At 40.9% G+C, this 22,253-nt stretch overlaps 2 protein-coding genes across 9 annotated transcripts in view; one reads left to right on the top strand and one right to left on the bottom strand.

The window, feature by feature from the left end:
• Positions 1-3,592: 3,592 nt before the first annotated feature.
• The window catches only part of GPR15 (G protein-coupled receptor 15), a 29,245-nt gene continuing 10,584 nt past the window's right edge, over positions 3,593-22,253 (bottom strand). The window contains exons 1-3 of one of the 5 annotated variants that reach the window (XM_038582548.1): positions 12,755-13,759; positions 12,088-12,193; positions 3,593-5,348 (exon numbers count right to left, since the gene is read on the bottom strand). In XM_038582548.1, the coding sequence (XP_038438476.1) occupies positions 4,227-5,309 (1,083 nt within the window). In that variant the 5' untranslated portion in view covers positions 5,310-5,348; positions 12,088-12,193; positions 12,755-13,759 and the 3' untranslated portion in view covers positions 3,593-4,226. Of the gene's footprint in view, positions 5,349-10,698; positions 10,979-12,087; positions 12,194-12,754; positions 13,760-22,253 lie in introns of those variants that run through there. The other 4 variants (XM_038582549.1, XM_038582551.1, XM_038582550.1 and 1 more) reach the window with 4 other exon arrangements.
• On the top strand, positions 14,112-21,877 carry CLDND1 (claudin domain containing 1). Of its 4 annotated transcripts, none has more exons than XM_038582555.1 (6): positions 14,186-14,269; positions 15,116-15,159; positions 15,381-15,690; positions 17,929-18,039; positions 20,163-20,300; positions 20,441-21,877. In XM_038582555.1, exons 1-6 carry the CDS (start codon positions 14,263-14,265, stop codon positions 20,659-20,661), a joined length of 831 nt encoding a protein of 276 aa, XP_038438483.1. In that variant the 5' UTR covers positions 14,186-14,262; the 3' UTR covers positions 20,662-21,877. The 4 variants fall into 4 exon arrangements, with proteins under 4 accessions (XP_038438482.1, XP_038438483.1, XP_038438481.1 ...); XM_038582553.1 differs by having other exon boundaries at positions 15,109-15,159; XM_038582554.1 differs by lacking the exon at positions 15,116-15,159 and having other exon boundaries at positions 14,112-14,269.

Here is a 22,253-nt window from a genome sequence, read left to right as displayed (position 1 = left end):
ATTCTAAAATGGATTTTTGTATCTGCAGTATAAAATCAGGTCATTGTTTTTCCCTGTACACTAGGTAAAGTCTAGTCATAACTGTTAATTCAATTAGACTTGATAATTGTTCACTCAATAGACTTGATAAAAACAAAGAGTATTAACTGGGAGAAAATCACTTAAAGCAAGAACTGGCAAAAAAAAAAAAAAAAAAAAAGCAAGAACTGGCATTTGCAAAGGACAGTCCAATCCATACCAGTCTCTGGGGAGAGCAAAATCCAATAACCATTTGCAAAAATTCTGATGGCTGGAATTATTCACCTGCTTTTTCTCCCTCTCACGGTGCTGGAGGCCATCATCTTGCTAGCTGGCTATACCAGTGGCTCTTTTACAGGTAAATTTGTCACTCTTTTCACATTGCTTAACTTCTTTGAATGAGCTCTGCAGGAAAACAGGCTTACTGCTGTTTGTGGCACCCACACCTGACAAGTCATTTCTCACTTTTGAGATTGCCAGGGGGTATAAAGGATGATTGGAAGAGTCAAGATGAATCATAGGAGAAGACTTTTTTCACTCAGCTCACCATCATACTTGCATTTCTGCATCTATTTAAACATTAACTTGTGACCCCTAGTAACATTCTACCCTCAGTCACGCACATAGATTTCCTTTAAGACAGCTATTCTCACTGGCATTAGTCTTACTCAGAGGTGACCTGGACTCATTAGAGTGGACAATTTACAGGACTCCCAGAACCATCGGGTTAGTTTTAGCCTTTCAGTATAGCCCCAATGGAGTGAATGTGTGTTTGCGACTATGTGCACCTCAAGAACATCGACTTTAAAATTAATACTAAGTTATTTGATGACATCTTACGCAGACTTTCTTGGAGAGCCTTTCTGTGGTAAGTTCAAGAAAAATTGCTTGAGAAATGTTTGGAGAGATGATAATCCTTTTATGTTTGTCATTAAAAACCTGGCAACAGCTTTGGACCATGTAGACAAATGACAACAAATAAAGTTAATCAGCAGTGATTTCCTCATTTATTTATTTTTAAGTTTTATTTTGTTTTTCTAGCTTTAGATATAACTGGTAAGGCATGATTATTAGGATGTCGGATTAAATTTCTAGAAATTTATGGCAATGTGTGTTGACTTGTTTTAATAATAACATGAAATTACCACCAAGTAGTCCTTAGAGTAGTCTGAGGTAATTAAATCTTGATAAGCTATGTTTCTGCATGTATTTGTATGTATATATGTATATAAATACATTTGTTTATATTAAAATGTGAAAATATTAGTTTAAAAATATGTAAAATGAGACCTAACCATATAATTTATTAAACCTTTTGATGCTATTATAATGTAAATTACATTTTTATACCAGAGGAATCCATATATGACATACCAACCTGAATCAAGTTTCGAACGTTTTACTGTCAGAGTTATTCTATCTGTAAAATTATGTCTATTTATCCTTCCATCAATAGAGCATTAAGAATATACAATATGGTAAGATTTTCTAATGCACAAAATTAGCATATCTACTTAAGGTATTAAAAAGTACAACAATATAGTTTTCTTCTATGTTATTTTACATATTCTCAGCAAAAACGAAAGGGATGAAACAGAAGTAAGACAGATTCTTAATATTTGTTAAATGAGAGTGACTGTCACTTGATATTCCAGTTTGGATATTTTATTTTAAAGATTTTATTTATTTATTTGAGAGTGAGAAAGAAAGAGAGAGAATGCACACAGGAGAAGGTGGAGGGAAGGGCAGAGAGAGAGGGAGAACAGGCTCCCCACTGAGCAGGGAGCCCCAATGCAGGGCTTGATCCCAGGACCCCTAGACCAGGATCTGAGCCGAAGGCAGACAATCAACCAACTGAGCCACCCAGGTGCCCTTCTAGTTTGGAAATTTTAAAACAACACGCAATAATTAATAATAGAAACCCAATAGCTTTTAACTAAAAATTTAAAAAAAACTTTATGAGTCCTATAATATCCTTGATAATTCTATAGATATAGATATTGCCAAATACTCTTAGGTATGAAAGATTAAAATGATTTGGGCAATGGCTGTACATAAGGATGAAGCTGAACCTAATAACCCAATTTTTTTTCATTTCCTAACAAATGCTTTACTTGATTGATTGAGCTATTTTTTTTAAACTAGCATTTCTCAAGGACACTTATTTTCCTGATTAGTAATAGTGCTTTTGCAGATTTGTTTTTAAAAAGGAGGTGTCTTCTACTTTCTATATTTTGTTTAACCTTTGGAGACCTATTTAATTGTTTTGAATTCAGTTTTGAAGTTTTCCAAGAAAACTTTTTTCATATGATTTATAGTCCTTTTTTCTATATCTACGACAAAGTATTAAAAGGCTGTTAATATCAATATCAATATTAATGTGTCAATAGCAATTAATACAACATAAAATACCTAAATAATAAAATATTATTTAATAAAAGTTTAAGAGATTAACTGACTAAATTAACTGATTAACTGATTAAATTAACTGACTTATAAAACCAAAAACTGGGATGCCTGGGTGGCTCAGCGGTTGAGCATCTGCCTTTGGCCCAGAGCGTGATCCTGGAGTTCTGAAATCGAGTCCCACATCGGGCTTCTGCATGGAGCCTGCTTCTCTCTCTGCCTGTGTCTCTGCCTCTCTCTCTCTCTCTCTCTCTCTCTCATGAATAAATAAAATATTTTTTAAAAACCCAAAAACTATATTTTTAACTTCTAAATAGATTATAAGAATATACCCAATATTTGAGATTTCTCTTAATCTGAAAGGTACATGGGATGACCTTGAATTACTTAGTCTTTGAAAAGATTCTAAGCTTTCTCTGATTTCCAGACCTAATATTTAGAAGTAAAATAGTAATTCATTTGAGTCAACATTGACGGTCAAAACATAACCCACTTTCTCTTGAATCAAAAGATGTTTACAATAGTATGTTTTCTGCAGCAAAGCCTTTTGTGGTTGCTGCTAATTACATGTATTTCACTTCAAAGTCTTTAACGGGAATATAGGTATAAGTAGACTCAGTAAATATTTATTAGGCAAAAGAATTCAGGAAAGTCTCTGGGGTTGGAAAAATGTGCATAAAACACCAATGACACCTTCATTATGGATTTTTAACTTCAGCTGAACACAGAGCATCCTGTCTTTCTATACTACTGAATCAGGTCTTGAAATTATATATACCAAGCAAATAATGCTACAGGGAATGTGTAGCACTAACATTTTAATTAAAATACAAAATGATAACCCACATGATGGTGTAGCTAAGCATTTGATGCCCTCCAATTATGTTAGTACTAACATTTTCATTTGATAACTGAATAACTGGGTAATTAAAACCATGTAATTAAAGCAAAGTCATATCCTAATTTATTAAGTCAATGAAAACAAAAGAATGTAGTAAAACCCTATTGAAAAATAGTTACTGTACTATTACAATGAGATACATGTTTACCAATGTATCTTACAAGGAAACTTTGTCCTATGCCCTCTGGTGAATATACTCTAGAAGACCAGACCATAAAGTAAGTCCCGAATCATAAACAGAATACAAAGTGATTTTATTCCCATGAGTTTTTTTTTTTTTTTTTTTTTTTTTTTTTGCCAGTCCAGAGTTATTGTGAATGGCACAGGGTGAAAGATGACATTAGGAGACAGTAAGGAATCAATAAACACACCTTTAAAGATTAAGGCCAGACTCTTACTTTGTTACTCAGTAACAATTCACTACAGGCCATAGGTACAGTTTTTGCTACCTGTGTTGTCACCACAGTTCTCATCAGATGAAAATGGGGAGAATCCCTCAGATGTAGTCCAATAGGAGCCTGATATGAAGGGTGGAGTGGATCAAAGTACCATGGTTCTTGGGAGAGGAAAAGGCCTGAATGTACACAGGCAACTGTGAAGAAAGGAGCTTTCGGTCAGAACTCTAGGACCCTAGGAGTCGTATTTTACGTGTGAACTTGATTGACGAGAGTCAAAGAAGGCCGCTCTAAAAAAAAAAAAAAACCCAAACAAAAACCCCAATCCAGCATATGATCCAATTATATCCATGAACGCAGGGCTTTTCAGTCATTGCTTTAAAAATGAACCCTTCCCTGTGTTTACCAGGCAACATGAGTAGCATCAGCAATACTTCCCCCTTTCTTTGTTGCCGATACAAATTAACTGTCCAATCCACCAACAGAGCTTAAATTGTCACAGTCAGCTAGAGTGACACAGACCTCTTCCTCCTTCTGGTAAAATCCTCTACGTGAATGAAGTTGGAGAGAGCCTTAGTGAGGTGACTGTCTAATGTCTCACTGCTGCTCCCAAAGTCATAGTTCTTGACGCAAGGGCACAAGCAGCGCACGATGGCCCGACGGATGTAGCTGTCAAAGACATAGTAAATGACAGGGTTGACACAGCTGTTGGCAAACGCCAAAGGCCCACTCACCTCCATGCCCAGCTGGAGAAAAGCTGAGGAAAAGTAGACTTCCTGCTGCAAGCCAGACACGATGGCCAGGAGCTTGAAAGTATTGAAGGGCAGCCAGGAGAGCACAAAGGCCGCCACGACAATGAAGATGATCTTTATGGATTTCCTCAGCTTTTTGTTGTGTTTTCCGGATTGCTGGTAATGGGCACACAGCTTCCTCACAATGCAACAGTAGCAGGTGACAATGCTCACCAGGGGGACAAAGAAGGTAAAAACTAGGGCCACCAGGGCCCAGGTCAGTTTCGTGGAAGTAGCCCTCTTCTCTGCGCAGTATGGCTTTTCTTCGATCAGGGTGAGTTCCCTGGACAGGACGGTGGGCAAGGCCAGCAGGCAGGAGGCCAGCCACACAAGGGCGCAGGCCGCGTGCGCGCAGTCTCTCCGCCGGAGCTTCCTGGACGTGGCGGGCCGCACGATGGCCAGGTAGCGGTCGAGGCTCATGCAGGTGAGCAGGAAGACGCTGCAGTGCATGTTCACGGAGATGGTGTAGGAGCTGCCTTTGCACAGGAAGGCGCCTGTCCTCCACAGCCCGAAGGATGCTTCCTTATCCACCCACAGGGGCAACGTGACAAGGAAGACGAAGTCCGACACCGCCAGGTTGGTGATGAAGATGTCAATCAGTCTTCGGCTGCCCCGCTTGAAGTGCAGGGCAGCGATGAGCACGAGGTTCCCCAGCACTCCCGCCACGAACACGGCCGTGTAGAAGATCGGAAGGAAGACAGACGTGTAAGGACCGTGCGAGTGGGCATCCTCGACATCAGGATTTTCGCTTGTAGCCTCGAAATAATCCAAATAGACTGGCGTCGCTTCTGGGTCCATCACCAGATAGCAGCAGCCCCAGATCTGCTATTTTCTTATCTAGGAAGTTTTTGTACAATTTTAGAAGAAATCTCAAGGTGGCTTCTTTTTTATACAGTGGCTGCCTCTTCCCCATCACCCTGGCCACCCCACCCCTTAAAAGATCTTGGGACAAGCGTGAAAACAGACATAAAAAAAATGCAGTTTCTACCAATCCTCAGAAGGGGCCTACAAGGAACACCACCCTGATTGGTGTTTGGTGGTTGTGGTTGTGGTTCTCCTTATTTGCATTTGCCCTGGAGACTGGGGTGCTTTTTGACTTCTGTCTTGAAGGTATTGTTTGTTTCTTTAAATCCAGAAATCAAAAAACAAATTAAATTTTTTTCCCCTTGTACCTACTTTGAAGACATCCTTCCTTCTTTTTTCTTTTTGACACTGAAAATCTTTTTGATCTAACTTTCTGTTACACATACAAGACACCACTTTCTTTCAGAATTTTAAGGTAACGATGACAAAAATACTCCTTGTTTTTATATCGAAGTAAGGAAAATAGTCTTTCGCTGCCAAAAGAGTGAATTAATAATTTCCCAAATCATACCAGTCAATGTCTGGAGCAAACATAATTATTCCAATTAGGGTATGAGATTCTTGCCACTTCTTTGGCTTTTTTTTTTTTTTTCAGTTCACACACAATTCTGTTTCATTCGATAAGTTTTAAAAAAATCCTCCAGAGACTGGGAACATGTCTTGTGCTGTTGTTATTATTATTTGTAACAATTTCTCACTGTCATTAGCACAGTAACCTGCACATGGTAGGTGCTTTGGAAATGCTAGTTTATTTGAATTAATTAGGAAAACTCTTGGTTTTGTGATCCTGTGTAATTAGCAATCCTGTGTATTCGTTGAGGTTCAGCTGTAGGCATTTTTGTTATTTGTGTAGCTTATAGGCACAGGTTTAAAAATTACTATTTTTACACTCTGACCTGCTATTGTAATTCAATCAGTGAGGTTCCCTTTGGTGAGGCAACATCCTTGATTAGGAGATTTTCTCCCTACTAATCCTCCAGTAACTATCCTTCAGCAGACTCTAGGTCCCCTCTGATCTTCTCTTCAGCACACCTCACTACTGTAGCAGTGATTTTTTAGCTTTTGAGCTACTAGGTTTTTTTTTAAGTACCTCCACACATCAGTGAACTTCACTTTGGGGATTATTGACCTAGCAAGAGACAGACCTCTAGGAAGTGACATTATAATGCAGTTGCTGGTACAGGCGAGATAGAAGAAATATCTTGGGTACCTTCAAAACACTTGAGACCCAGGCCAACATCAGAAGGACCCTATCCTATTTTTCTCTCACCTATTCTTTTTCCTATTAGGAAAATGACAATGAAAATCTGAAACTGACTCCATCTCCTTCTTTTTTCTTTTCTTTTTTCTTTTTTCTTTTCTTTTCTTTTCTTTTCTTTTCTTTTCTTTTCTTTTCTTTTCTTTTCTTTTCTTTTCTTTTTTTTTCTTTCTTCTTTCTTGCCAAAGTAGCTCAGGGCTCGCTCTTTCCTTCTCTCCTTCCCTCCACCTCATTTCATCGCCAAAGTTCCAGTTTCAGGTTGATATTACTATATTGCATAGAAAAGGGGATCCCTGGGTGGCGCCGCGGTTTGGCTCCTGCCTTTGGCCCAGAGCGCGGTCCTGGAGACCCGGGATCGAATCCCACGTTGGGCTCCCGGTGCATGGAGCCTGCTTCTCCCTCTCTCCCTCTCTCCCTCTCTCCTCTCTTCTCTCTCTCTCTGTGTGACTATCATAAATAAATAAAAATTAAAAAAAAACCAAAATAAACATGTAAAATTGTTACATGTAAACACGTAAACTGAGTTTTTATTTCTCCCACGATTCATACATTGAAAACAGTGATCCTGCTCTTTTTTTCCTGATGTGTTTTAAGGTATCGCAGGCTCAGGTGCGTGTGGTCTAGGGCAGGGAATAATGAGGGTTCCCCAGCTCTGGGGCAGCCCGAGCAAGTCACTTGGAATTTGATTTACGACTTGGCTCTGCCTCCTTTTGTGTCCCTGGCAGCTCTGTGTTGTTCGTGAGGGGGCGTATCCTTCCCTAAGTATAGGCTGCAGATGAGAGAAACTAATTAATGCTTTGACATTTCTGGGATAGGAATCTTTCCCACTGAGTAAGCCTTAAATATTTAATAGAATAATTCATTTTGTCAAATAGTTTGAAGTAGGACAATATTTACATGACAAGGATTGATAGGGTCAACATAGAATATTTAAATACCAGATCTACATATGTCTCTAAATATCTGTATCTATTTTTCTCGTGTCTCAAGAATTCCCCACACCAGTGTTTAAAATGGAAAAAAGTTCATGTTCATACCGTAGAGGAAAACATCTGGTCTACATTTATTCTGCAGGCCTTCAATTTTCTTTCAGCATTCAAACGTTGTTGACTTATTGATGTAAACTATCACAAATGAATCTGACTTCCTCACTAAACTTTGAAGCAGCTGTAGACCAAATGTTTTGCTTTACCATAATACAGTCACTCTGGATTATTTTGATATGTTGCAATACGAGAATATCTACCATGTTTCGAAACTATCCTGGGACCCAAGTCAGAAAACAAATGAAGTGTGTTGAGGCAAAAAAGGGAACAAATAGCCTACTCCTGGGCTTTTAATAACTCAGAGTGCAAAGCTATTATAAGACAGAACCCACAATAAAAGCCAACAAGATAAAGTAGGGGAAGTCATCATTCTAAATAAGCTTGGTGCAACGGTCATTTTTGGAACTTTGAATGCTCTCTGACATAAACATGAGGATACTAACAACAAATAATCAACTGCACATAGACCAAAACTCAGAAACCACACCCAGATATCATAAGCCTGTGAAAAGGCAGCAAGAACAAGGTGATGACCAAAAAAAAAAAAAAAAAGTAAGGTGTAAATATTTATAACTGAATGACAACACACACACCCACTTCTTTTTTTTTTTTTTTACACACACCCACTTTTAAGAATTGTTTTTACAGAAAAAAAATGCTCAACTATCCTTTATTTTATATACAAGGATATAAATATACTTTATATTCAATTTTATATGTTATGCTTTCCATCCCTGGCAGGGATAATTGCTTCCACCTTTGTGTTCTCTAAGTACTCTTTACAATACTGCTTATTAAGTTCTTATTAGCTTATTTTACATGGTTAGTTGTTTTGGTGTCTGACCTCTCGAGCTGATCATGAGCAACTTGAAGGGAGAGACCATCTATTACCTCTTCACTGTCTCTAGCACATGGGAGTTAGCCAACTGAAGTCTTTTTTGGACTCCCAGAGCCATTGTTTTGAACCGGTAGGTGCCAGGCCACATTTCCCCATTAGAGTCATCAGGGATGACTCCTAAATTGTAGTTTTCTGAACCCTGTCCCAGCTCTACTGAGTCAGAATCATTTGGAGTGGACTCCAGCACATTATATTTAACAAGCCTCCAAGGTGATACTTACACACACCAAAGTTTAGAATCACTCTTCTAATTTATGTATGTCAACCAACTTCATATGTTATGCTTTGTTATTATTTTGGCTAACTTTTTTTTTTTTTTTTTTTTTTTCTCAAATCACCTCTACACTTGAACTTCTTAGCAATTTTCTAGCCTGGAGGTTGCAAAACTTTCAGAATTAACTTAGATGTCTGGGCCCTCCTTATTCTGCATCTCAATTCCTGACATATGTTCAGAATTGGGTCAAATGTCAAAGACGGGGAGAGAGTAAGGTGAGATACCTGCTGAAGTGAATGTATTATCGCACGTCACACGTCGGCTAAGGTTTTGTGTAAGTACAGCCACCCTAACAGGCATTATTGCATGTTACTTCTGTTTTTCCCATCAATCACTCTGGTCCCTCCTATTAAGTAGGGGTCAATTAGATGATGCAGCAAATAGCACAGCAGAAAGAAAGGATTCATATGCTCTACTAATGTGTTCCTGAATAAGTGACAAAGATTATGAAGCAAAGTGTTTTGTTCTTCATTAATCTTCTCGGTCAGAGTGATTCATTTGTTCATTTGTTTGAAATACTCTCTTGTCCATTTCTTTTTTTTAAAGATTTTATTTATTTATTCATAAGAGACACACACAGAGAGGCAGAGACACAGGCAGAGGGAGAAGCAGGCTCCATGCAGTGAGTTCGATGTGGGACTCGATTCCAGGACTCCAGGATCATGCCCTGGGCCGAAGGCAGGATCTTAACCGCTGAGCCACCCAGGCATCCCTCTCTTGTCCATTTCTTGCTTAAGTATCATAAAGTGTATGACCATTTAAAACAGGCCAGTTTAAGAGATCTGTTTATGTTCTAAGAGTCAGTGATTTTTTTTCTTTGGACAATTACTTGGAGAGTGTAGTATAATGTAATGTAACATATCGTGCCAAGTTAAGTGGCACATATTTGCTGTTAACCAGGGTCCTCTCTTCGTTCCCTCACTAGATTATTTCCTTTGGTCCCCCATATTGACATAAACAAAAGTGATGTTCCTATGTTAGGCACATATACTTCAGGCTTCTTCATAATAGTTGGTTTAATCTGGATTTAGGGGGATGCCTGGGTGGCTCAGCGGTTGAGCATCTGCCTTCGGCCCAGGGCGTGATCTTAGAGTCCTGGGATTGAGTCCCACATCAGGCTCCCTGCATGGAGCCTGCTTCTCCCTCTGCCTGTGTCTCTGCCTCTCTCTGTGTGTCTCTCATGAATAAATAAATAAAATCTTAAAAAAAAAATCTGGATTTAGGTTGTGCATAACAAAAATGGCATTTATTTATATTGGTGTCCTTGGTATCCAGCACAGTGTCTGGCATACAACAGAGTGTCAATATTTGTAGCTCTGGAATGAATCATGCTTGAATTTTGAATTATTCCCAATGAATACAGACTTTTCACAAGCTTTTTAGACAACTTCTGTTTTCCATGATTATTGTTGATCATTGAAACAGCAAAGGCCTGTGTGGCTGTATCTTTTCTAATCAGAAGCATAGGCCCTTCCTCTTTTCCTTTATCCATCTGCATTTCCCACAATCTCTGTCTTCTTGTACATCACTGGAGGTGTAGATACATGAATCTCCCAATGAAACTTTAACGTGGCTCCATGACAACGATATTTTGGAGTTACGTTATTCTTCTACCAGCAGAATTATGAATCATAAAATTTTAGAGCTTCAAGTAATTATTACTGATCATCCAGTATATCTATTTTATGAATGAGAACCCTAGGACTCAGAAAGGATCACTTACCAGGACGCCTGGGTGGCTCAGCGGTTGAGCATCTGCCTTTGGCTTAGGGTGTGATCCTGGGGTCTGGGATCGAGTCCTGCATCAGGCTCCCTGCGAGGAGCCTGCTTCTCCCTCTGCCTGTGTCTCTGCCTCTCTCTGTGGGTCTCTCATGAATAAATAAATAAAGTCTTTTTTTTTTTAAAAGAAAGGATGACATACTAAAGACTCACATTGATTATATTAAAATAGAGAACAATTTAAATTTAAACTTCTCACCTGCATTTGATCCATTCACTGTCCTTCGGAAGCATGGAGAGCTAAACAACTATTGTTGTGTGTGTAGTATTTGACAGAAATTGCTAAAATGAAGGGAATTTTTGATGCATTTTCTTTCTGCTTTGTCCTTGGTTAATTTTGCCATTGTCCTATAATGAATTGGTCCAAGGAAATAGAAAGATTGATACATTTTTCTGAGGAAGGCTGTTGACTAGAACCCCACCGCTTGCATATATTTCTATTTTTCTGCTTTTTTGCATTCTAAAGTTTATAAGGAAAACAACCAGGACAAAATCATATGCAAAAAAATATAATGTAGGAATATCTTTCTTAAGATAATTTTTAGTTTCAAAAATGTGTGATTAAAAATAATATTTAAGTGTATTAGAGAATTTGGTATTGAAGGGAATTCTCACATAAGGAGTCATGACATAAACCAATAATATAAACAAGTTATAATATCTGCATATCTAGATTTTCAGTTATTGGATTTATTTAAAATATAGTGTAACCAGAACACCTTCCTGCTGAAACTAGAACCATCATTAACAAATTAAGCCAGAGGTCTAGTTCAACTTTATTTTTAGTTACTTATTTATTTTTTAAGAGGTTTTATTTATTTATCTGAGAGACAGAGTAAGCAGGGCAAGGGGAAGAGAGAGAGGAAGAGGGAGGGGGAAGAAAAGAATCTCAAGCAGACTCCATGCTGAGCACTAAGCCTTCCTCAGGGCTTGATCCCACAATGGTGAGATCATGACCTGAATGGAAACCAAGAGTCTGACGCTCAACCAACGGAGCCACTCAGGTGCCCCTCAACTTTATTTTTAAACCTAAATATCATAATCTGTACCTGGTTACACTAAATCATCCTTAACATTTGTGAAAATATGTCAGGCCAGCTACTGTTTCCCAAAGAGCAGAGTAAGGAATGGAAGCAGAAATTTAATGAACTCCATTAATTTTTAGGGATTTATTTTGCCTAGCCACATAACAAGCAAGCACCTGAAACAGAAAACAGAAAACACCCAAGATGCAGAGAGAAATGAGAAATATGGTTATGTGCTTGGTGGTAATAGTGTCACGAGGCAGTTCAAGTCCTCTGTGCCAAGTGGGCAGGATGGTCGCAACTTCAAACTCACAGACACTTGCAGGTCCGTATTAAGTTGTGAGTGGAATATGTCCTTGTTCTCTACACATTCTGCAAACTTGATGGATAAAAGTGGCATCTTCCTTTACAGGTTTCCCCAGAAACACCTACCTCCTGAATCATGAAGAGTTATGTATGCTATGAGCCCAGCCCGGGAATCTGGTCGTGGCAAGTCTTTCCTAGTCAACTGCAGTTAGTCCAGAGGTTCAAAAACCTGCTGAAGTGAGCAGAACATGTACCTCTATTAATGGCTTATTTCCAGCTTCTAGGGAGAATCAGAGGCTTTTAGATGCTGTTTATAATGACCCTCACCAAACTTTATAGTCAACAAATATTTGCAAACACTAAGAATTTAATGATTGTTAACTATGCCCTAGGCCCTGGGTTTGGACATTTTATATGCATTTTTTTCATTTAATCCTCACCATGGTCATTTGGGAAAGGGGGTATTATCAGCATTCATATTTTGGAGAAAAGAAAATTGAGATTTAAGAGGTTAGCTAAGTTGTCTAACATCACAAACCTAGTCAGTGCACCTCATCATTCAAGTCAGTTATTCACCCTGGGCTCAGCTTCCCTGACTATGAATCGAGGTGTTATCTTCCTCTTCCTCTTTCAGACTTCCCTTTTACCTGGGTTTATTTACCATGTGATTTCACCAGAGAGATAGTTCTGAAGGTAGGGGATTTCTAATGGAGGCCAATGGACAAAGATATTTCCTGGTATATAAACAAATTTGGGAAGAATCAAATTGCACATAAATACTTTGCCTACGTACCTCCACCACTTTCTCTAGTTGGTGCGTCTGACAAAGTTCTCCTCTGATCAGGCATTCTACATGAAAATCCAGTTATATTTTAATATTGTATTTGGCTATTACTTTATTTTATTTATGACCTGGATATGAATATCAGTTGGCCAACTCAGGCAAAAGAAATATAATTCCAGAGAAACAGATACCATCTGTCAGGATGGTAGGAATTTAATATCAACTTTGAGATGAATTGCAAGGCATTTGGGGATGGCTCAGGTCTGAGAGCTTTTCTGGTCCTTGAGTTAGCTGTCTCTGTAGGTATCTGTTGAGAAATCCATCATTTACCCGCCCTCGGTCATGTTCAGGGGTCCACACACATTATGGCGAAGATGTCTCTGCTTTCTGTCAATGAATTTCTGTGCAATACTTGGAGGCTTAGAGTCATTCTGTTACTGCCGTGAACGCATGGCCATCTGCAAATTCTGAGGCTGTCTGTGACCTTTTTTGCTTAAGGCCGCATTCCCCCAAATTCAGTCTTTTTCACACTACCTAAACAATTTCTTAAATTCAGGTATTTTTTGACATATCTGGCATCGTCAGTATTATAACTTAACACTTGAATTTCACTGGAATTGAGTTTAAAATGAAACTTTACTACATGAAATAGAAAAACCAGTATCACTTGCCACAAAGAGAAGGCAGCCACTAACGTCAGTCAGGCGAAATCCAAACAACGTCGTTCCATTCTAGGCGGGCCCCGTCAAGTCACATCCCTCCCAGTCTACACTTCAGCAGTAAAACCAGAAAGACTATCTGCCTCAACGGGGAGAGAACATAAATAGGCTGATATTTCAAGAGTGTAACCTTATTGCTGTTGACACGGTTAGAGGTAGGGTGTGCGACAAGGGAGAGCACAGGACTGGGAAACCTGTTTTGTCAGTGGCACGCAGTGACTGGCGGTGGCCAGGGACAGGTCGTCTCGGTCGGCGGAGCCGTGTTCCTTCCTTCCTAGAAAATACGGTGCCAGGGACGCCCGGGGGTGGGGTGGGGGGGCTCGGCGGTGGAGCGCCCGCCTTCGGCCCAGGACCTGGGATCGAGTCCCACGTCGGGCTCCCCGCATGGAGCCTGCTTGCTTCTCCCTCCGCCTGTGTCTCTGCCTCTCTCTCTCTCTCTTTCTCTCTTCATTAATAATAAAAATAAATAAATAAAAAGAAAAGAACACACGATTCCACCAGCGCTGCGGCGCGCTCCGGGGCCCCCGCCTTCCCTCCGCAGGGGACTACAACCCCCACAGTGCACCGCGCGGCGCCAGCCATGCGGGCCGCCGCGTCCCACAGCTCTGCGTCCGTCCCTCCTACAACTCCCACAAGCCCCCTGGGCCTCGGGGCCCGGCCCGGCGTCGGCTGGAGGCGGAGGCGGAGGCGCGGGAGTTATGGAGGGGGCGGGATCTGCAGGGAAGTGCGTCAGAGAAGGCGCGGGGAGAGTAGGGCGCTGTGGTCTGAGCCGGAGGGGGAAGCTGGCGGGGCCCGAGGATGGGCGGTGAGTGAGCGGGGTCGGCGTCGCCGGGTCGGCGGGCGTTGGCGGCGCTCGGAGGAGGGGCGGGTCCCGCGCCGCGGCGGGCTTGCCCTCGGGCCGGGCGGTCTGGGGAGGGGCCTGGCGCCCCGGGCCCTGGCCGCGACCTGGCCGCGACCTGCCGTGACCCGGCCGCGACCCGGCCGCGACCTGCGCGGAGACGGCGCCGGGTGTCCGGCCCGGGCCCGGGCAGCCGGCCGCCCTGGGTGCCGGCACCTCCGGAGGTCACGGAGGGCCCCGGGATGGACGGGGCCGGGGCCGGGAGAACCCGGGAGCAACTTCGGGAGCGGAGGCCCCGCCGCCTGCGAGCGCTGCGGCCGCAGGGGCGAGGCGGCCCGTGCGCCCCGAGGGTCCGGCGCGGCCCGTGCGCCCCGAGCGCGCTCGTTTTGCCGGATTCAGTTTTCTTTCCGGCTGAGGAGGGATCTTTCAGTTTGCGGATGCGGAGATGCGAGAGTGTGGGGGGCGGGGGGGGGCGGGGGGCGGAGACCCGGCGGCGCCCCGGGAGCTGCAGGCGGCCCAGCCTTGCCCGCAGCCCCGCAGCCCCGCAGCCTCGCAGCCCTCAGCGCTCTGCCAAACCGCTCCAGACTCTCCACCTCGTCGGAGGTTTTCCTCCTCGGAGGAATCTGGGAGGAGCCAGTTTCTCTGCTTCCCCACACTCCAAGCCCGAGAGAACCCCTCAATGCTCTGCAGCTTGAATGAAAATTCAGACTGTCGCGAAGACCTGGTGTCCGGCGCCCCCTGACCCTGAGCATGTGTGTTGTTCGTGCCCGTAATGTGTATGTCCATTTCAGTGTTGTCTGTTTTAGTGTGCAGGTGATAGACTAGAGAACAAGACCTCTGTCTCCGTAGCATCCTGGGTATGTGAGCATCGAATAAGTACTTTCGTGATAATGAGCTTTTATTTTGAACTTAAGAACATGCTTGCCCTTATTTATTTTTATTCCTTAATGACTGCGCGTTGCTTTAAGGGCCAAGGGGTGGGGAACAGGATAAAGGGCGATTTTGAGAGAATTCGTTCCAGAATAATCTGTATTCGTCCTCGAAGTCTGACTTTCTTCTTTCTCCAACTTTCAAACAGAGCAGTCTGAATGCCAGAATGGATAACCGTTTTGCTACAGCATTTGTAATTGCTTGTGTGCTTAGCCTCATTTCCACCATCTACATGGCAGCCTCCATTGGCACAGACTTCTGGTATGAATATCGGAGTCCGGTTCAAGAAAACTCCAGTGATTTGAACAAAAGCATCTGGACCGACTTTGCCAGTGACGAGGCAGATGAAAAGACTTACAATGATGCACTTTTCCGATTTAATGGCACCATGGGATTGTGGAGACGGTGTATCACTATACCTCAAAACACATACTGGTATAGCCCACCAGAAAGGACAGGTATTTCTCTTATTTTAACTTCTGTCTATTTCACCTACTCAAAAATAAACAGTGATGTGATGATGACCCACTTATGTATAAGCAGGTTTGTGGGTTTTTTTTTCTCTCCAAAGAAATAGACCTACGTGTCTCCTCTCTCTCTCTACCACGTACATTCGCTGCCTAACTTCTATGATTTACCGTGATACTCCTTAATAGTGGTTGGATAAGTAACTGTCCTTATCTTGGGAAAGCCATTTTTTTTTTTTATTTTTATTTTATTTTTATTTTTTTTTATTTTTTATTTTTTTATTTTTTTTTTTTGGGAAAGCCATTTTAAATCTCTACTTACTCAGGAAAGTTCTTTTTATTTATCTCACACGTGTCATGAGGAAATGATTTGAAGAATACATCGGGAGACTTAAAATATTTGGTAATTGGTAAAAGGATTAGTATCCAGATCAAATCAACAAATACGAACTGATAATCTTTTTCTGTGTTAGCTGTGTTTTGGTCGTTATTGTCATTTGCCCTGTGAGTCTTAGAGGATAGAATTCGACTGACATTCTTAACATTAAAAAAAATTTTAATTTGCAATTATTAAAATGGAAACTCTAGAGCTCTTTCTAAGGAACAACTTCTAGTTTGTTTTCATTTATGATAACTTTTGTTGACCACTTATTGGGAAGCTCTGTATTCAGTTGGCAGCACAACAGTTACCGTACATCAAAAGGACAATTGTTGTGATTATATAATGGAAAAAAGAAAGTAGTTTGGGGGAGGGTGAAAGTTGGGGGATTGGTTGAAATTAATTGTAAAATGTTCTGGTTCTAATTACGAGAGTATAAGAGCATTTGATGTTTGAATCTTACCAATCATTTTTCATTCATTCAACAAATATTACATGCCTCCGTATCCCATGTAGTACATCAGGGAAAAAAAGTAAATTCCTTTAGTCCTGGGGAGCTAACATTCTAATAAGGGGTGCAGGCAGTAAACTGAATAAGCATAATAATATAAATAATAGTTAATTTATAGTATATTAGAAGATGATGCATGCTATGAAAAATGCAGCAAAATAAAGGGATCTGGAATATGTAGAGAAGGGGATGTGATGGGCATAAGTTCCGATGTTCAGTAGTATAGGAAAGACGATGTCACTTGAGTAAAGACTTGATGTAGGTGAAGGAGTTGGCTATATGGAAAACTGCAGAGGGAATCGTTTAGGTTGGAAGGAACAACCGCAAGGGCCTCGTGGTGGGAGCATGCCTGAAATATTCAAGGACCAGCAGGGAAGCCACTGGGCTGGAACAGAGGGAGAGGTAGGGAGGATTGGGAATGCTGTCAGAAATTACTCTGGGAGTAGGGCAAACTGCAGGATTCCTTAGGCATGATGAGGGCTTCGGTTTTTGCTTTTTTTTTTTTTTTTTTTAAAGGTTTTATTTATTTATTCATGAGAGACACAGAGAGAGAGAGAGGCAGAGACACAGGCAGAGGGAGAAGCAGGCTCCACGCAGGGAGCCCGATGTGGGACTCAATCCCAGGACCCTGGGATCACGCCCTGAGCCAAAGGCAGATGCTCAACTGCCGAGCCACTCAGGCATCCCATCGGTTTTTGCTTTGAATGTGGTGGAACTCTGAGCCGAGAAAAGATGACCTGGTCACCTGTACAGATGTGTTGAAACAGATAGGCAATAGGCAAAGATGGAAGCCAGAAGGCTATTGCACGAACCCAGTGAGGGATGCCTGTGACGTAGGCCATGGTGGTGGCACTGAACAGTGGTTGGATTCTAGACAGGTTCTGAAGATAGGCTCACTGAGGATTTCCTGGTGGGATAGATATATGTGGGTAACAATGACTAAAGTTTCTGGTGTGAGGAACTAGAACGATGGAACTGTCATTACCTGAGATGGGAAGATGGCTGGGGGGAATAGGTTTGGGATAGAAAAATTAAAGATCTTATTTATTTCTTTGTCTTCTCCTCTTTTTTAGGCTTCTTTCCTATATCTATTCTCATTCATTGTGTTGCTCCTACTTTTCCTTTTTTTTTTTTTTACTTTCTTGTGCCCATGTCTTAACCCCACTCCTGACAACCATTGGCATCCACTGGGCATCTGTGAATCCCATGTGTCACTCAAGGCAAAAGAGGTTGCTGTCCTCTGGGAACATCTTTCTATATCACTTTTTATTTCAGAGAATAATTACTGTTAAATGTTTATGATTAAAACAATAAGCAATCATTGTTATTCGTGTTCCAGAGTCGTTTGATGTGGTCACAAAATGCATGAGTTTCACGCTAAATGAGCAGTTCATGGAGAAATTTGTTGATCCTGGAAACCACAATAGTGGGATTGATCTACTTCGGACCTGTGAGTACATGTACATTGATCTCAGTGGTACAGTTCGGGGGGTGGGGAAGGAAATACATTTTCTGTTCATTGATCTCTGATATTGGAACAGGATGAGTCAGTACATCGCATCAACTTGAAATAAGATCTCTAATGGTATCCCGGTGAACTCTGTTCTGTTGATAACATTTTAAAGTTAGATACACACTTAACCAAATTGCAAATGTGAAGTTGAGAGAAGCAGCTAACACGTTGGATGACAGAATCCAGATCTCCCCAAATATGTTATTAGTGGGCCCTTTTAAAAAGTGAATTTAATAGGGATGAATAATAAATTCCTGTATTAGAGATAAACAGTTCAGTTACCTGAGTTCAGATAGGGGTATGTGAAGAAAGTTGACTGCAAGCTGTATGGGAGTCAAGAGTCAAGGCTACCAAAAATGTTAATCCAGGTTTAGGTGGTAGCAACAAAAGTGTAGATATCAAAAACAAATGAAAATATTTATTAGGAATTATTCTATTCCTTGATGGTCAGACTACCTAGGAAATACTGTCTTCAGATTTGTACCTGGCATTTAGGCTGTAGAGACTTACTGGAGCTTGCCCACAAGACTGACCATGCCATGAAGAGAAGCATTGAGTTGACCCTTGAACAACATAGGGGTTAGGAGCACCGACCCCTCCATGCAATTGAAAAATCCATGTATAACTTTGACTCCCCCAAAACACAACCACTAACAGCCTAGGGTTGATCAGAACCCCTACCAATAACCTAAAACACTCCATTAACACCTATGTTGTATGTTGTAGTATATGGTGTATTCTTACATTAAGTAGGAGAAAAGAAAATGTTATTAAGAAAATCCTAAGGAGGAGAAAATACATTTATGATACTGTTCTCTTAAAAATCTGCATAGGTAACCTGCAGTTAAACCTGTGCTCTTCAAGGTATTCAATTTTGTATTGCGAATATATGGAAAGAAGTTTATTACTAACAGACTTTGAAGGGAAGTTGGAGAAAAAACTATGTAGTTCCAGAAAGTAAAACTAGCACTAGAGAGTAGACTTTGGTTTAGAGTTGAGACTAATATATTACTAAAAATTAAAACAATGTAAAAATGGAGGGGGATGCTTTGTAATGGCATCAGCTTTCTTCACCTGATGTTGAGGGAATTTCTGATAATTACAGCTGCCATTTGTGGAGCGCAGCGATCCTCTGCTTTGTGCTTTATGTATAGTCTTTCAACAGATCTTTTATAATCACTGTTCATTTCCTTCTTATTCCTGCCTTGAGATCCTATAAGGACATAGATTCATTTGTATGTGGAGCCAGAAAGTTTTGCTTCAAGTGCTGGCACTCCCACTTACTGTGTTACCTTGTACAAGTTATTTATACCTCTTGCCTCAGTTCACTCATTTATAAAATGGAGAATAATAGTGCTTCCTAAAAAAATAATAATAATAGTAGTACTTCCTTCCTAGAGATTTTGAGAGGATGACTATATCAAGCATGGGTAGAACAGTGCTTGACACACAGTGAGCCCTCAGTGTTAACTGTTAGTGTCCCTTTACTTTCACCAGGTAGGATCCTTTGGGGCAATTGCTTTAGAAAAGAAACTTCCATATTACTTGAAAGAAAGTATTCCTTTCCCACTTTTTAAAAAAGATCTTAAAACTTATTTTAAAGAAAGAGCATGAGCGGGGGAGCGGCACGGGGAGAGAAGGAGAATCTTAAGCGGACTGCCCACTGAGCAAGGAGCCCAGCTCGGTGCTGAGGTCACCACCTGCCTCAGAAAGCAAGAGTGGGGGATCCCTGGGTGGCGCAGCGGTTTGGCGCCTGCCTTTGGCCCAGGGCGCGATCCTGGAGACCGGGGATTGAATCCCATGTCGGGCTCCCGGTGCATGGAGCCTGCTTCTCCCTCTGCCTGTGTCTCTGCCTCTCTCTCTCTCTGACTATCATAAATAAATAAAAAATTAAAAAAAAAAAAAAAAGGCAAGAGTGGGGTGCTTGACAGCGCCATCCAAGGGGCCCCTCCTTTTTCACTTTTTGAGAAAAGATCTAATTAGTATATAAAAGAAATTGTCATTGTGAAAAACTGTCTGAAATTGAGGTAACATTTCTTTTTTGTCTTTTTCAAAATTAGATCTTTGGCGTTGCCAGTTCCTTTTACCGTTCGTTAGTCTCGGTTTGATGTGCTTCGGGGCTGTGATTGGATTTTGTGCTTGCATCTGCCGAAGTTTGTATCCCACCATTGCCACGGGCATTCTCCATCTCCTTGCAGGTGAGGCTTGTCAGTATACTTACCTCTTCCTCCTCCATAGAGACAGAGGGATCGTAATCCTTAAACACACGCAGTGTTGCCGTGCTGCCTGAAAAACTCTCACGATGCCCTTACCTAGTTATGTTTTGTTCTCCCCCGAGGTCTGTGTACCCTGGGCTCCGTGAGTTGTTATGTTGCTGGAATTGAGCTACTACACCAGAAGCTAGAGCTGCCTGAGAATGTGTCTGGTGAATTTGGATGGTCCTTCTGCCTGGCGTGTGTTTCAGCTCCCTTACAGTTCATGGCTTCCGCTCTCTTCATCTGGGCTGCCCATACCAACCGGAAAGAGTACACCTTAATGAAGGCATATCGTGTGGCATGAGGGGGAAGCTGCCTGAATTGCAATTGCCATTTTTATTATTTTTCAATATTGATATTTTTTCCTTATCTCCCTTTTCCCATTGTTTTTAATTAAAAAAAAATTTTTTTGTGGATCTACCATTTTATCCTGAAAATCCATTCTATTTATTCACACAGTTGTTTCTTAATACCACTAAAACTTATAAGCATTATTCTGAATGATTCCATCTTTTGCACAAACTAATCTAGGTTCAGAGTCCAGACAGCCAGAAATGGGTAGACACTTGGGACAAATTTGTGAAAGAAAATTGATAGGGGAAAATTGGCCCCAAGACTTCTGCTGATGTCAGTTAGACTTTTCAGTAAATAACTATCTGTTCAACTAGAAACTCTTTAGTGTCTCTGAGAAACTCATTTTGTCAAGACTTAGGGTCACTTTGCTGTTGTAGATAGCCAGTCAGCCAGAACATTAGTGCTATATTCAAAGACTTAAGCTATATAAAATAAGGAAACTATCTGAGATCCTTTCCCCCAAATACTGGCATAAAGTTTTATTCAAGGTGAAATACGGCAGCTGTTTATCTATACTGTGTCTGTCTGCAAGAAAGGAAGTGAAAAATACAGTGTTTACTTGAAATTTTAACTTTGTAACTGCAAGAATTCCAATTCAGCCAGACAAGAGGATTAACCTTATTTTACTTTTTTTTAATTTTTTTTTTTAACTCTCCTTAATATGTCAGTAGGATTTTCAGTACAACCAAACCATTTTGGATTTTTGCTCCTTGCCTCCTCACACATCAGGCTCATTAAGAGTGCTTTCTTTGTAACACTACTTTGGGGTCACAGAGTAAAATTTTCCAACCGCTGTCTATTTATTCCAGCTCAATACCATGAAGAAGGTTCAACCATAATGACCCTCCGGAGCTAGGAAAACTACCACAAGACCTAAAGCTTTGGCTGGTCATTAACTTCCAACTATGGTCTTTATTTCTTGTGGTGAAATGATGTGCCTTTCCTTGCCTAAATCCCTTCCTGGTGTGTATCAACATTATTTAACATCTTCTAATTCAGTCATTTTTTTTTATAAACATGTCTATAAACATTGAACTTTAAAAAATCTTATTCCATTACTGTAGCACTTGACAGATTTTAAAAAAAATGTAACTTAGTAATTTCTTACAAATATCCTGAATCTGTCTTTTTTATAAAAATAAAATAAAAAATGAGAAGAAACTCAATTGTGTATACTTTCTGAGTTGATTTAAATCTCAATGTTTTAGGATAAAGAAGTACAGGATTCTGAACGATATCTCTGGTTCTCTGGAAAATGCTTTGTTGCTGAGGTCTCTGTTTTATCTTCCAAAAAATAAGGGAAGCTCTTGCCTCCATTAGAAAACGAGGCTCTTTATCCCTTTAAGATTTCAGAGTTTAAAAACATGTTTTCACAGTAGTTTGTGATCTCTAAGTATCATATTTAACGTGGCTAGATTTTTTTTTTTATAAGGTCCTGTAATGGCTGTGGATGTTTGTGTTGTACAGAGATAATCAGGTCCGCTTCTGACTTACAACAAAGCCAGTACAGCCGATTATTGCCTCTGCAGTTGCTGGTTACTC

The sequence above is a fragment of the Canis lupus genome, chromosome 33, assembly GCF_011100685.1.
Source record: "Canis lupus familiaris isolate Mischka breed German Shepherd chromosome 33, alternate assembly UU_Cfam_GSD_1.0, whole genome shotgun sequence".
Lineage (NCBI taxonomy): Eukaryota > Metazoa > Chordata > Mammalia > Carnivora > Canidae > Canis > Canis lupus.
The sequence above is the reverse complement of the archived record's forward strand: the minus strand, read 5'-3'. Positions and strand labels throughout refer to the sequence as shown.

Bases quoted from the DNA above. Each gene is read 5' to 3' on its own strand.
- CLDND1 (XM_038582555.1), top strand. The intron at 15,160-15,380 runs GTATGTGAGCAT...ACTTTCAAACAG, and splicing joins CTGTCTCCGTAGCATCCTGG to AGCAGTCTGAATGCCAGAAT. The intron at 20,301-20,440 runs GTGAGGCTTGTC...TTCTCCCCCGAG, and splicing joins CATTCTCCATCTCCTTGCAG to GTCTGTGTACCCTGGGCTCC.